Below are 12,895 nucleotides of genomic sequence, written 5' to 3'. Positions count from 1 at the left end.
AATATAAAATCTGGCAGAGGCAATATTTTATTTACAAAATATCTCTCTTAAAAACTAATTCCATGGTACTATTTACATTAATATTACTTATTGCAAAAAGATTATCCGCTGATAATTAATTATTTTATCAATGGATCACATTACATTCCGATACGGAATTTCTCAACTTCCTATATAATAAAACATAAGCTATTTAAATTGAGTAAAATAAACTTATCATTGTACGATAAATATTAAATATTACTTCTAATTTTGTTTAATGTTCTGAACCGGGCTTGTAGGCCGCGTCCCAAATATCTGCGAAGCATACACTGGAATGGAATCTATAGAACATTATAAGCGGGAGAGATATGTGTCCCAGTATACTCCAAAGCACTTTCCCGTAATATGTGTATCTTTCGTCGAGCGATTCCGGTGATTTGTACGAGAAGGTGTACATCATCCACATGGCCACGTTGGCGATGAGCAAGAACATAAGAACCTCTCTACCTGGCTTCGTCTTGCGTAATTTGCGGCTGTTACTGCATCGTCGAAGCGCGTCCACGATTAATGGGGTTTGAATCAACACTTGTATAACCTGAAAATGTTAAAAATACGTTTCTACTGATTCAATCATCATTCCTCAACATATTTTTCTTTTTTATATTTTATTGTATACAAATAAACTGAGTACATGTCATTTTAGGCTTATTGCAAAAATAAGCCTTTGCCAGACAACCGTAATAATTGATCGTTTCAAAACTCAATTAATTATAAACAAATACATTCTGAAAAACTGTATATATGTACTATGTTTTTACTTTAATTCAATGGTACATCTACTTAATAAATCTACTATACCGACAAGCTCTAATGGAATGACGGATTGATATAAATGGCTTTTGTTTAAGAATATCAACATGTGCATTAATTCAGATAACGCTTTCTAGATTCTATTAGGTTTTAATAAGTATATTTTAAGAAAAAAAGTCAAATATACCCGATAATAAAAGAAGCTCACCATAACCATGAAGTCTATGCTTCTCACAATATTTAGTATATTAATTGTGGCAACCATAGACAGGACGGTTTCCATAAAGAAAGCTGGCAGACAAACGAAGAGAAGAATGTCATCCAAGAGTGAGATGGGATGTTCATTGATATCCAGTTTCCTCATTTGGTTATAGGCTATTACGCAAGCAATCAGCAAGAGAGTATGCATGGTTAACATGGACCAGTTGTTTATTGCGTAGCCAGTTTCACGGAAATTTGAACTGTTAAATATTAAAATATAATAAGATATACAGTAAAATTTGTAAAGATTAAATTGTGAGCAATAGCTAAAGTGGAATAATCAAATCTCTCCTTGACATATTTTTATTTATCGACTATTTCTATTTAGCTTGATTTATTTTAAGTCACATAAAACATTTTATTCGTTATATATGAAATTAAAATTGCTTGAAATCACAAACACTGTTTTACATCGTATGCAATTTTAAAATTATGCGATATTTAAAAGAAGGTATAAATCTTTGACAAGGAAAAAATATTTTTTTTAGTATCTGGTAACATTACTAATATGTAAATATGCTGTAGCTTAGTAAATCTAGAAACAAATTAATGTTTAACTGGTCCTAATTTGTTTGTTATAATAATTATTATTATAACAATAATATTTACTCAAATTTATAGACATAATTTATTGTCTAATTTTTTGATTGATGAGACGGGATCACGGATGGCCAAGACAACAGGCGTTCCCACGGTAAAGCAATTGACGCGAGTTCGAATCTAGCCTCGTGATCGTCCTATTTATATCCCTCAAATATTTTCTCATAATACTTACTCTCCAACGTTGCCCAACACGAAGCCCAGTATAAGTATACCCACTGCCACCACAGTTAACACCATACCCAAAAATAATCCCTTGTTGGACGCGTGACAGTCTGCGTAGATAACGATATTGCTTGTGTAGTCGTTGTCTTCACTTGCCGTTGGTATTCTTAAATGTTAAATATTGTAATTCATATTGCAGTTCATCAAACACAAGAAAATATTATTGTTTAATATAAAATTATCAAATTATTATTTAATCAACATATAAGCATCACAAAAAGGCCTCGGTAAATTCATTTACTAAAAAAAAACCTCATTTTGATAAGGCAAAGAAGGCTAATCAGTAGTCTACTTATTAACTAAATGTTATAATTTGTAAACAACAATATACATATATACTTTACAAATTTTCAAATTAGACATATTAGACTTCAGTCATATCTATAATTATAGATATTATACAACACGAAATTATGTTAACCAACAGATAATTCAGAATTTATAATGTACATATTTTTATGCTTACTTGCATATGGTTTGAGAGTCATCGAAGCTTGAACTACCATCGGTTGCGTCAACATTTTCACAATTTCCAATATTACTCCAAATAATGTAATAAACGCCAACTAAAATTAGATAACATCTACTATTACAATTAAAAATTAAGGCAATGCAAAAAAGAAAAAATCTAAATACGTACGTATCTACATATATTTGTAAATAATGACTATTGTTCTTCTTAATAATTTTTTATGTATAATCCGTCACGGAATATAAATTTTATATGTGTTTTAAGAATATTATAAGTATTTTTTAATATTTTATTCTATTTAAATTTCCAGGAAAATTGCAGTTCAATTAAATACTCACCAATCAGGATATTAAATTCAACACCAAATGGGTATAAGTACGGAGAAAGATTCTCTAAGATTGTCGTTATAACTTGGGAGCCGATACATTTTTCGTTATATAATCCACTTACATCAAATAATGGTAAGATCATATCAGATTCTGTAATAAAAATAAATCATATTAAATTATATACCAATTATTTTGCGGTAAAATAAAAATGACTTATACGATGTATTGATACTTATTAATCTTTAAACCTTATCAAATATATCGAAAGCAACCAGTTAATTATGATAAACTAGGTATTTCAAAATACTTGATAACTAAATGGGAAAATAACAATCAAACATTTTTTTTCCTCGCAATCGAAAGTAAATATCATTCTGTTGTAAGAAGTTCCATGTCGATACAAAATATATTCATATTTGAAAACAGCGGTCTATTTCAAATCAAATTCCATAGTTTAAATTAAAAATAATAATAAGTCAAAAATAAAGATTACCTGTGCTAACAGTCTCAGTGCGATTTCCGTATGTCTTGTTTGCGTAAATAGTTAAGGATAAAATCGTTTCACGTATGATGTTGAAAATCCAAAAACATAAACTACTACCAATCATATGCATAAATCCAAAATGAGCCAGACCCTAAAAATAATAAAACTGATATATTTTTTTATCTAAACTTGTACACGGTGCATTTGTAAAATCGCATAAATAAACTCTAAATAGAAGTAATGAACAGTCCGTTTCGGCTTTGCCGATAGTACAAAAAATATAGCATTTAGGAATCACGTAGTTATGTATCCAAGGGTGAAAGAATTTTTGATATTGATTCCATAGTTCCTTAGATTATATATTGGCACGTGCAAACAAACAAAATCTTTACTTTCATATTATTAGGAAAGATTAGTTTTAAATATAAATATTATAGAAAAGTAAGATTCGAATTTTTGTATTGCATTAATTCGAAACTGGAAATACATTACATAAAATATTAATTAAAATAACTGATAGATAAACACTCTACATTAGTTAGGTAGGTAGTAAATAACAAAGTTATTTTTATCAAAGTTCAAAGACATGCATTACGATTTTGCGATTACAAATTGTGTTCATAAACAATGCAGTTCTGCATTTTATTTTTAAGAACGAATCGAACACGTTATGAAAATTTCTTATTTAAATAAGTGGTTAGGAAGAAAGTAGCGTATACATAATATATTGTATGTATATAAAAGGATACCTCACCTGGTTCTTTAATATCAGCACGTTGCAGTATTTAAATATGAAGAAAATTTGTACAAAGCAGTACAATGGTTGGAGAACATCAAACGTAACTTCCAGTACGTTGATACAATCATCGTTGTCGATAGTATCGTCATAATAGTAACTAACTTGCACCACAATCAGGAGAACAGAGTGCACCAAATGACCTAATGCAAATGCTGTAACAAAAAGCGATAAGTGAGGATTATTTAAATTCCTACTAATATAATTAATGTTTAAGTAATTCTATCTCTTCTTCACACCTAAACCATATAATCGATTTAGATGAAATTTAGTACAGGCATAGTCTAAGACCGGAAAAAGGACATAGGATAAATTTAACCAGGATACTTATGGGATTGGGAACGCAGGATTTGCGGGGAAAACCAAGAACTGTCTATTTCTTCCTTTGACTTCGAGGGTGCTTCGGGCGGAAAGCTAGTCAATTTAAATGAGTATTCATTGCTAAAAGAAATATATTATTATATAGATTACTAGCCTGGTTAAACTCCTATGTCGTTTATCGTTTTATAAAAATTCCAACACCTACCTTACACGTACCTTCATCTAATGAATTTGCGCTGAAAAGGAAAAATATTGTTCTCCAACGTTTCATCTATCTAATTGTCAATATTCCTCCAAATCTTTAATCTGATGATGAGTTTAGAGAATACTAGGTGTATTATAACTAATTTTTAGAACACTGAGAATTATGTATTATTACAAACTGATTTGGTGAAATACTGAACGCAAGAATTATTCACAAATAAATTACCAGCTGCTCCTATCTTGAGGTAGAAACTCCCCGAATGTCTTCCATGACTAAAACAATAATCATGTTGTAAAGGCACTAGGACTGGAGACGGCAGGTCAGTGGGCCGACTTTCAGGAGTTCGTTCACCTGGGTTATCTTCATTGCCATAATCTATCTAAAACAAACGTCGTTAACATTACAAAAAAAACCCTAGTGAATACATCATATTACGGTAAAAAAATTTAAATAAAAAAAAAATCATGTTTTATAGATAAACGACTTATACATACCTCTTGTTTTCGAAAGAACTCCGAAAATTTTTCCATATGCTTTTCTTTCATTTTCTGGTTTTTTAAAGCAATGGCTTTATATCTATTGATGTCAAATAGAAGATAGAATTGGAATAAAAATCCTACACCCACAAGAGTAATAGAATATATCTAGAATAAAATTAATTTGTTAGATAATTTATGCAGTAAAATAATAAATAAAAAATTAATGCTTTCAAAGTATAATACCAATGAAGGTGACGACAGATCTACAAACGGGTCCGCAATGTATATGATTAGTCCGAGAGTTACCAATAATACTGCATACATACAGCTGAGAATGAGGGTTAGATATTTTCTAAAACATAAGAAAAAATAATAAAAATTACAAATGTTCGTTGTAAAAGCTTTGACTAAATAAAAATCGTATTATACGCATAAGCTTAAGCGATTACGTTTAATAATACCACTGATATACCTCGAAGAACGTCAATTATGTAAAAAAACACTAATTAATAAATTGAGTTTATAGAAATGATGTAATGATCAATATTTTTGGTCAATTTTTGCGGAGCAATTTGAAATTTTGAAAGTGCAGTGTACAGATTAATAGGTAGTCTAACAGCGTAGCACAGCAACTATTTTCATAAATTACTTCCAATGTAACAAAAGTGACAAAATTAAAACTCACAGAGACAATTTGGCATTGTTTTCAGGACTAGTTGGGGGCGGTGCGTGAGTCTCAGACCGCAAAGATTGTGCGTCCATCGTCGCCACCGATCTCTTCCGTGGAGTGGACCCACCTCGAATCTCACTAATTGGTAATCGATAACTGTCTAAAAATATAATTTAATTAACAATTTTCGTTAAATATAGGTAGTACGAAAGTTATTTTAGTTTTTTTAATTTAATTAACCTATAGACCAGATAAACTATATACTCGTATTACTAGTTTGTCAACAAATTTCTAACTTGTTAAAATACTTTGTAGTTGAACATATGCAATGAGAGTAAAAAACTTTGAAAAAGTCTTCTTTATTATTTAATTATTTCAATTACATGCAATAATTATTATAATAACTTGGAATTGACCCTTCCCTTTTGTGTTGTTGACCAGTAATACAATATGTAATTGTGATGCACGACAATAAAACGAAAGAGTTCTTTCTTTACTTACTCAGTGATTTTATGTCTCCATTTCGAGTGTTGCTGTTATAAAGATACGGACTATGCCTTTCACCTGAAAATCATTAATATTTAAAAGTTGCTATAACAGTTTAATTTCCTTCGTTTCCCATAAATAAAATATGCTTACTTCCAGGTGTAGACGGAAATGAATAATCATCCTTCCCGTTCAACGCGCTCAGTCGATCTACAGAATTCTGAAAGAGAAAAATAACAGTCGTTTTGATATTTGAATGTAGCACCAAAATGCAGATGGAGTTTAATTTTTATGTACTTCCAGTACGGGAGCTAAAAAAGTGTTGCGTGTACATCGAAAGCCGAACGAAATCGGATTAATAACTTCATTAGTCGCTTGTTTCTCTCGATCGACACCACGCCGTTTTTCACTATAATCCTGTTACTGGGTACCGCGTTCTCACAAAACAGTTTTTGACCAGTAGCTTTGTAAAAGGCACGTCGGATAGGATTTATTTTTGGTTTATCCAAACAAAGTGCCTTTTACTTTGACTCGGAAAATTTGCTATGAGAGTATGCTTCCAGCGGGTCTTGAATAAATCGAATAGGATATAGTATCTGTGCTTTTAAGAGTGTTAGCTGAAGCGACATTTTGTGTTTTGGTATCATATAAAACATATTTTAATGAAATAACTGAATAATTTATATCTTTCCACGGAATGTGGTTCGAATATTTACTTAAACATTAAATTTATTATGTGTATTTTGTAACATCAGCGATGAGTAGAGTAAAAAATATATACATTCCTTAATACCTTAAGCTTAAATAACTACGTTCACTGTAATATCATCATCATCATCAGCCCATATATGTACCCATTGCTGAGACACAGGCCTCCTATGAGGGTTCAGGCCATAATCCACGCTAGCCAAGTGCGGGTTGGCAGATGTCACAAGTTGTCGAACTTTTGATTCTTGGACATGCCGGTTTCCTCACAGTGTTTTCCTTCACCATTTTTAAGCAGTAATGATGTTATCCACTTGAGCAGATAAATTAAAAAAAATAAATTGTTTTCCTGCGCGCTCGCCCGGTCTCGAACCCCGACTTATCTACTTTGAAGTCCCAGGTTCTCACCGCTGAGCCACCACTGCTTTTTAATTGTCATATGGCGACACAAAAACCTTCCTAAAATAAATTTTGCAATTATCCGACAGCAAATGCCTAGATATCGATCTTAATTAGAATATAATCATTCGAGTGCTTGCATATTTATCACATTGATGTTACACAACATTGAGCAGGACATATTGTACACAATGCAATTAATATGGCGCCTACGTTTCAATATAGTTCCATACGGCGCGCTCTTTAATGAAGATCTCAATTGAGTTTTTATGACGAGGCCAGTTAACAGTCGCTGCATGGGAATATAGAAAATAAAGAGATTGAATTTTCATCAGGCGAGGCGTTGGGGCGGTACGTTGTATCCGCAGTATTTACAGGCGGCGGTGAGTGACGGGTGGGAGGGTAGCGCCGGGGTGGCACGCGGCCGGTTGGACTCAAAAGGTTTACAGTTGGCTGCGCGAGAGTGACCCGCCTCACAAACACGACCCGCGATCGCCGCTCGCCGCTCGGCGCTATGAAACTGTACTGTCCTTTACATTGCAAACATTTTATTATTACTGCACACGTAGCTAGACATGACCGCGATATTTGAATTAGCCTTATATTATACCCAACTGCCTAGTAATAATTATTTGTATTTTCTACTATTGCGATGCTATTTAGCATATTTATAAATTTATTGGATAATTTGCTTCATCATGGAACTTTTCGTTATTTACATACTATAAAATATGACTCACTGCACAAATTATACGAAAGTACTTAATATTTTTACAGTCTTCGTGACTGTTTCAATTATGATGATAATATTAAAATTGGCCATCAAAATAGGTTTTCCATCCATACATTATACGTATTAGATAATTAAATATGTAATTCAAAATATGATATTGATTACAGTATCGTATCCATATTAAACCTCACGCGGAAATCAATACAAGCCATTGCACGCACATATAAACGAATTCGTTGTTTAAACTACGTACGGGCTTAAAATAAATTTACTTTTAAATCGGGACAAAACATCCCGTTCTCGATATTATTTTAAGGTTTACCCAATTCAAACAAGGACGACATAAAAATGAATTTTTAATTTAAATACATACAACAATTTATAACCATTAAACATGCCTTAGTTGGTTAAAGATACTAAAATATTTTTATTTTAAACAGATTTTTAAAAACATTTGCTGTAGTTGCTCCATTATTCTTGGCTGATAAAAGCGTTGGATACAGGTTTCGATTAGGCTCTATTGCAATGCAATGTTAGACTAATTATACAGATTAATATTTTACTATTTGTACTTCTATAACGGTTTATGACAAAGTCAACGCAGAACATTTAATTAAATAATTTAAGATTTAGATTATGAACCTACACGCAATTATATTTTTGATAAAGGTGTAATCAACCATATTACGTGATAATGTCTTTGATGGATTAGTTATTTTTAAAAACCCTCAATGCCACATTGAAAATTTTATGATATAATTACATATTTCATTTAAGGAGAGTAAATTTATATCATGCCCATTATTTGTAGTAAAAAATTTAGCAAACTTTACGTAAAAACAGATTAATTAATGTAGTTCATTATAATATTATACATGCCATACTTTCGCATATTTAAATGTCGATACCAGGTGGATTAATTATATAACGAAAACTCCTTAAAAATAATAAACTTTTAATGGTTAGTCAATTCTAATTTATAGTAGGTATACATAAGACAAAAAATTAGGAATAGTTTATTTACTAAAATGAAGCTTGCTATCATTAAAATAAAACACTCTAAGCTGAGGACTTCTAGCTTATCTAATACTTGATTTAATCTTTTTAAGTATCCTTCTATGGTTAAAGATTATTATTATTTATTGATAGAATATATATTATTTTTCTAATGCAAAAGATAATTGTAAATATTTTACGTAATTTGCGTAAACCGTTAATACGATAATTTTTTTGATTATCTTTTGCAATCTGAATTTTTATTTGTTTTTAATCCTCGAAGATTATGTAAATTTTATTGATTTCTGTTCTTAAATTCACGTGATAGCATCACATTCTTCTGAATGACATAAACAATTTTTCATGGCCTGTTTAGCTATTATTATTTATTATTCATTATTGGAACGATTCGATAAATGCCACTATTAAAATGTGCCGTTGTAAATAAAATAGTTCTTATTGCGCTATCGCGAATATTTTTTTTACCGTTATTACGTAAATTTTATGTATTATCAAAATGATGTGTATTTTTTTATCGTAACCATAATCGTTATTCGTTTACATTCAGGTATTTGATATGTGACTCAAGTAAACTTGCAATTTAATGTAAATTCCTTCCTCTCTCGTTTATTTTTTTTATAATATTAATTGGTAGATAATAATTTAATTTAATGAGATTTTTAAAAATTTCCCAAAGTTTTGTTGGCGTTTATTTTTATAATGCGTCTTTAAATAGTCACAATGACTTTTATATTTTTAAAAATTTCCCTTGTTTTCAGTTTAATACATGCCCTTTCTCCAAAGAAACTACTATTTTGTTCTGTTATTTGAGATTTAAACAAACTGCATGTTACTAAAGGCATTTACATGACTTGCATTTTGAAATCATCAACTACCGACTTCACTTACCTCACTTTATTGAAATATTCATAGTTAAAGTTGATTTTAGCAATTATAATATCACTTTATTGATATTAATTTGTTAATTACCTTTCATTATACGATTATTGTCAGATAATGTGTTATGAAAATAGTTATAAACATTTTTATTTAATGTATTCTGGTATATTGTAAAGAATCAACTATATATAATCAAAAATGACGGTTAGGTACTTATTATTCTGTTAAGAGATTTAAATAGTTTTCTAAAGTAAGCGTTAAAAATAGTTAAGAAAAGTTGTATCTCTCTAATATAAATCAACTCAAGCAATTAAAATATTATTTATGTTTATTGGAAAAGCGTACTTATCGCTATAATTAATTATCACTACATATAATAATCATCAACACTACATTAAAAATTAGTATACTATTTGTTAAGTTTTAGACGACGTGGACGAAGCCGCGGGCGGAAGCTAGTTTTTTATCTTTTAGTCTCTTCTCTGGCCTACACTACGATTTGAAACTTTATGAAAGAGTAATAAACCTGAAAATGGATGAACCATGTTTTTTTTGCCACGCAAAAGATTCTTTTAAATGCAAAGACTTCAATGTCTCTTCGGAGTCGCATTCCTCAGTATTGGAGAATTGTTATATAATATAATTTTAAAGTAGTGATTGTAATACTACGTACACACGAATAACCTACGCTTCAAAATCCTTCCTATAAGGATATAAGTAAATATGTTTCAAATAAAAAGTTGACGATATAACTACAATAACTGACATTATAAAACTACTATCTACTAAATAAAATCTAAAATGTGTTATGTTCTATTGATATTGTGCCCTTTATGTAATTAACCATACTGTACCTAATTAAATGAATGCTTTTTATAAACCGTAATCGCTGCAAACATATCAATGTTGTCAAAGGGGAATTACCGTAAAAATAAGCCGTCACAAAAGATAATTATTTAAATTTCCACGGGTCGGATACCCGCGGAATGTCTGTATGTCTGGAACAAAAAAATTTTTTAATAAAATTATAATATATAATAGTTTGCTTACCCCTTTCTCAATGTCAGGAGCATACATAACGTTCCGTGGCTGCCGACGGCGAGTTCGTGCTGTAGTAGCTGTTAGCAGGTTGCCTGAAATCGGTCCCGGTTGGGACATGGTCCGTCTCCTGTCTGAACTTAGCACAGGTGTTCCCGTCACTGGTGCATTGTGTACCTGGATTTTTATGAATAGATAACGGTTACTTCATTCAAAATTTATTATATTAATATCCGAAAGAAATTTTAATTTGATTGATTTTAATATAGCACAAACCATGTTTACATAATCAATTATTTAATAATGTAAGCATATTTTTTTGAAACTAAAATGGGTAAATCCATTTCAGATATTGTATATCGGTAATATTATTTTAAGCGATTAAAATATGTAAACAATAATTTGAATAATTCAATTTGGATAATTTGAACAAAAACTTACTCCAGGATCTTCTGCCACTTCAGGAGACACGGCGTCATCATTTTCAAAATTTTGTAAACTAGTTTCAGAATGAAACTTTTTATCACCCAAATTTTTACGACTCACTATTTCATCCATTAGTTCTTTACGAGGCAAACTTTCCGTCATGGTTACTTTTTAGTACTATAGTACTATTGATTATTTATATTGTTTTATATCTAAATTACGCACGGTTTAATTATTCCACCGATCCACACTATCCTTTGTTTGTGTGATCACTGATTTCGATTTCGAATGCGTTCATAAAAATATTAATCTTTTCTTATCTTTTGATACATATCTAGTATAAAGGTACGTACGTGGTAATTACATGCTGATTCGATACTTCCTTTTTATTTTCATCAAGATTTAACAATCATTTAATGCATATTTCAAAATAAAACACTAATATTAAAATGTTTTTTTTTACAAAATTATACCTCGTTTCGTATAGGGTATCACTAAATAACTTCATGAGTGCAACTTGAAAATATGATACATTTTCTATTTGACTTATCGAAACGGTAAATTGTAATTAATTAATCGTAACTGAAAACACTCAACGATAAGTTATTAACACTTTCATTTGTATCAAAATTACTTTGAATAGTCACGCTTAGTAAGTATATATTTAGTAATATATTGGTAGATATATTATTAGTAAGTTTGCGCTCACTGTCACACTCCAAACGATAAAACAAGGAAGACATTAAAAAATTTAATAGGTCTGCTACATCAAACTTACTTTTGGTGACATAAGTATGTTTTTAAAACTTTTTAATTAGTTCAAAAAGTAAAAAAAAAATCCAAAGTTCTTACTCATATAAGATTCGACAGCGTATATTCGATAACATAAGAACTCCAAAGTTTTGTATCTACTTCCTGGATTTTGGAAGAAGAGGTAGAATATTATACGCTCGCTGCAGGCCAATTTCTGTACTTCATAAATTTTCGAAGAGGAGGCCTTGTGACATTTTTTACGACTTAAAATGCTTATCGTAATGCATCGACTGTTTATTTTACAAAACCTATCTAGTAACTTTTATTTCATTTTTAAAGAACTGTTCAACGACACCACATTTACTTGCAAGTTCTCGATTTTGTTTTTGCCCGGTTTCGTGTAGAGATAGCCACTAAATATATTTATTTCATATCAAATGAAACCTACGTATAGAGCCTTATCAATTGGTCTAGCAAAATGTTTAATTGGGTCAAAATCGGCTCAGTGGTTTTTACGTGATTGACGCTCATACAAAATATACATTTTCACAATAATTTAAATTTCCGATAAGATTTGTATCAGATCGTAGTTGGTGTTTATCATCCAAATGTTACCCCGTGATTAATTAGATTATTTTTTGTATTTAGATGATTTAATATATAGATATCCACTGTCTAATTTTTGTAAATGTGATTGATGTACTAGGAAATCACGGAAGGTCTTGTCTACTGCTTTTCATAATTTGTCCGATATTTTAATCAATATTTTCTACTATTGAATTAGAATGATAGTGCTTGTCCTGGTATTTGTATACAAATATGTTA

At 30.4% G+C, this 12,895-nt stretch overlaps 1 protein-coding gene across 1 annotated transcript; it reads right to left on the bottom strand.

Moving 5' to 3' along the window:
* Nucleotides 1-256: 256 nt before the first annotated feature.
* Nucleotides 257-11,479, bottom strand: LOC119833377 (proton channel OtopLc-like). Its single transcript, XM_038357364.1, has 15 exons — nt 11,333-11,479; nt 10,904-11,068; nt 6,274-6,340; nt 6,136-6,198; nt 5,650-5,794; nt 5,208-5,316; nt 4,980-5,129; nt 4,711-4,864; nt 3,918-4,114; nt 3,173-3,314; nt 2,689-2,829; nt 2,345-2,444; nt 1,829-1,984; nt 1,001-1,253; nt 257-577 (listed from the first exon to the last, which is right to left on the bottom strand). The coding sequence occupies exons 1-15, from the start codon at nt 11,477-11,479 to the stop codon at nt 257-259; spliced, it is 2,310 nt and encodes a 769-aa protein (XP_038213292.1).
* Between the last annotated feature and the right edge of the window lie 1,416 nt (nt 11,480-12,895).

This window comes from Zerene cesonia, chromosome 17 (assembly GCF_012273895.1).
Source record: "Zerene cesonia ecotype Mississippi chromosome 17, Zerene_cesonia_1.1, whole genome shotgun sequence".
Lineage (NCBI taxonomy): Eukaryota > Metazoa > Arthropoda > Insecta > Lepidoptera > Pieridae > Zerene > Zerene cesonia.
The sequence above is the reverse complement of the archived record's forward strand: the minus strand, read 5'-3'. Positions and strand labels throughout refer to the sequence as shown.

Excerpts from the sequence above, each read along its gene's own strand:
- LOC119833377 (XM_038357364.1), bottom strand. The coding sequence starts at position 11,479 with ATGACGGAAAGTTTGCCTCGTAAAGAACTAATGGATGAAATAGTGAGT. Across the intron at positions 5,795-6,135 it reads TGGAGACATAAAATCACTGA|ACAGTTATCGATTACCAATT; the intron begins GTAAGTAAAGAA and ends TTATATTTTTAG. Across the intron at positions 3,315-3,917 it reads TGCTGATATTAAAGAACCAG|GGTCTGGCTCATTTTGGATT; the intron begins GTGAGGTATCCT and ends TATTATTTTTAG.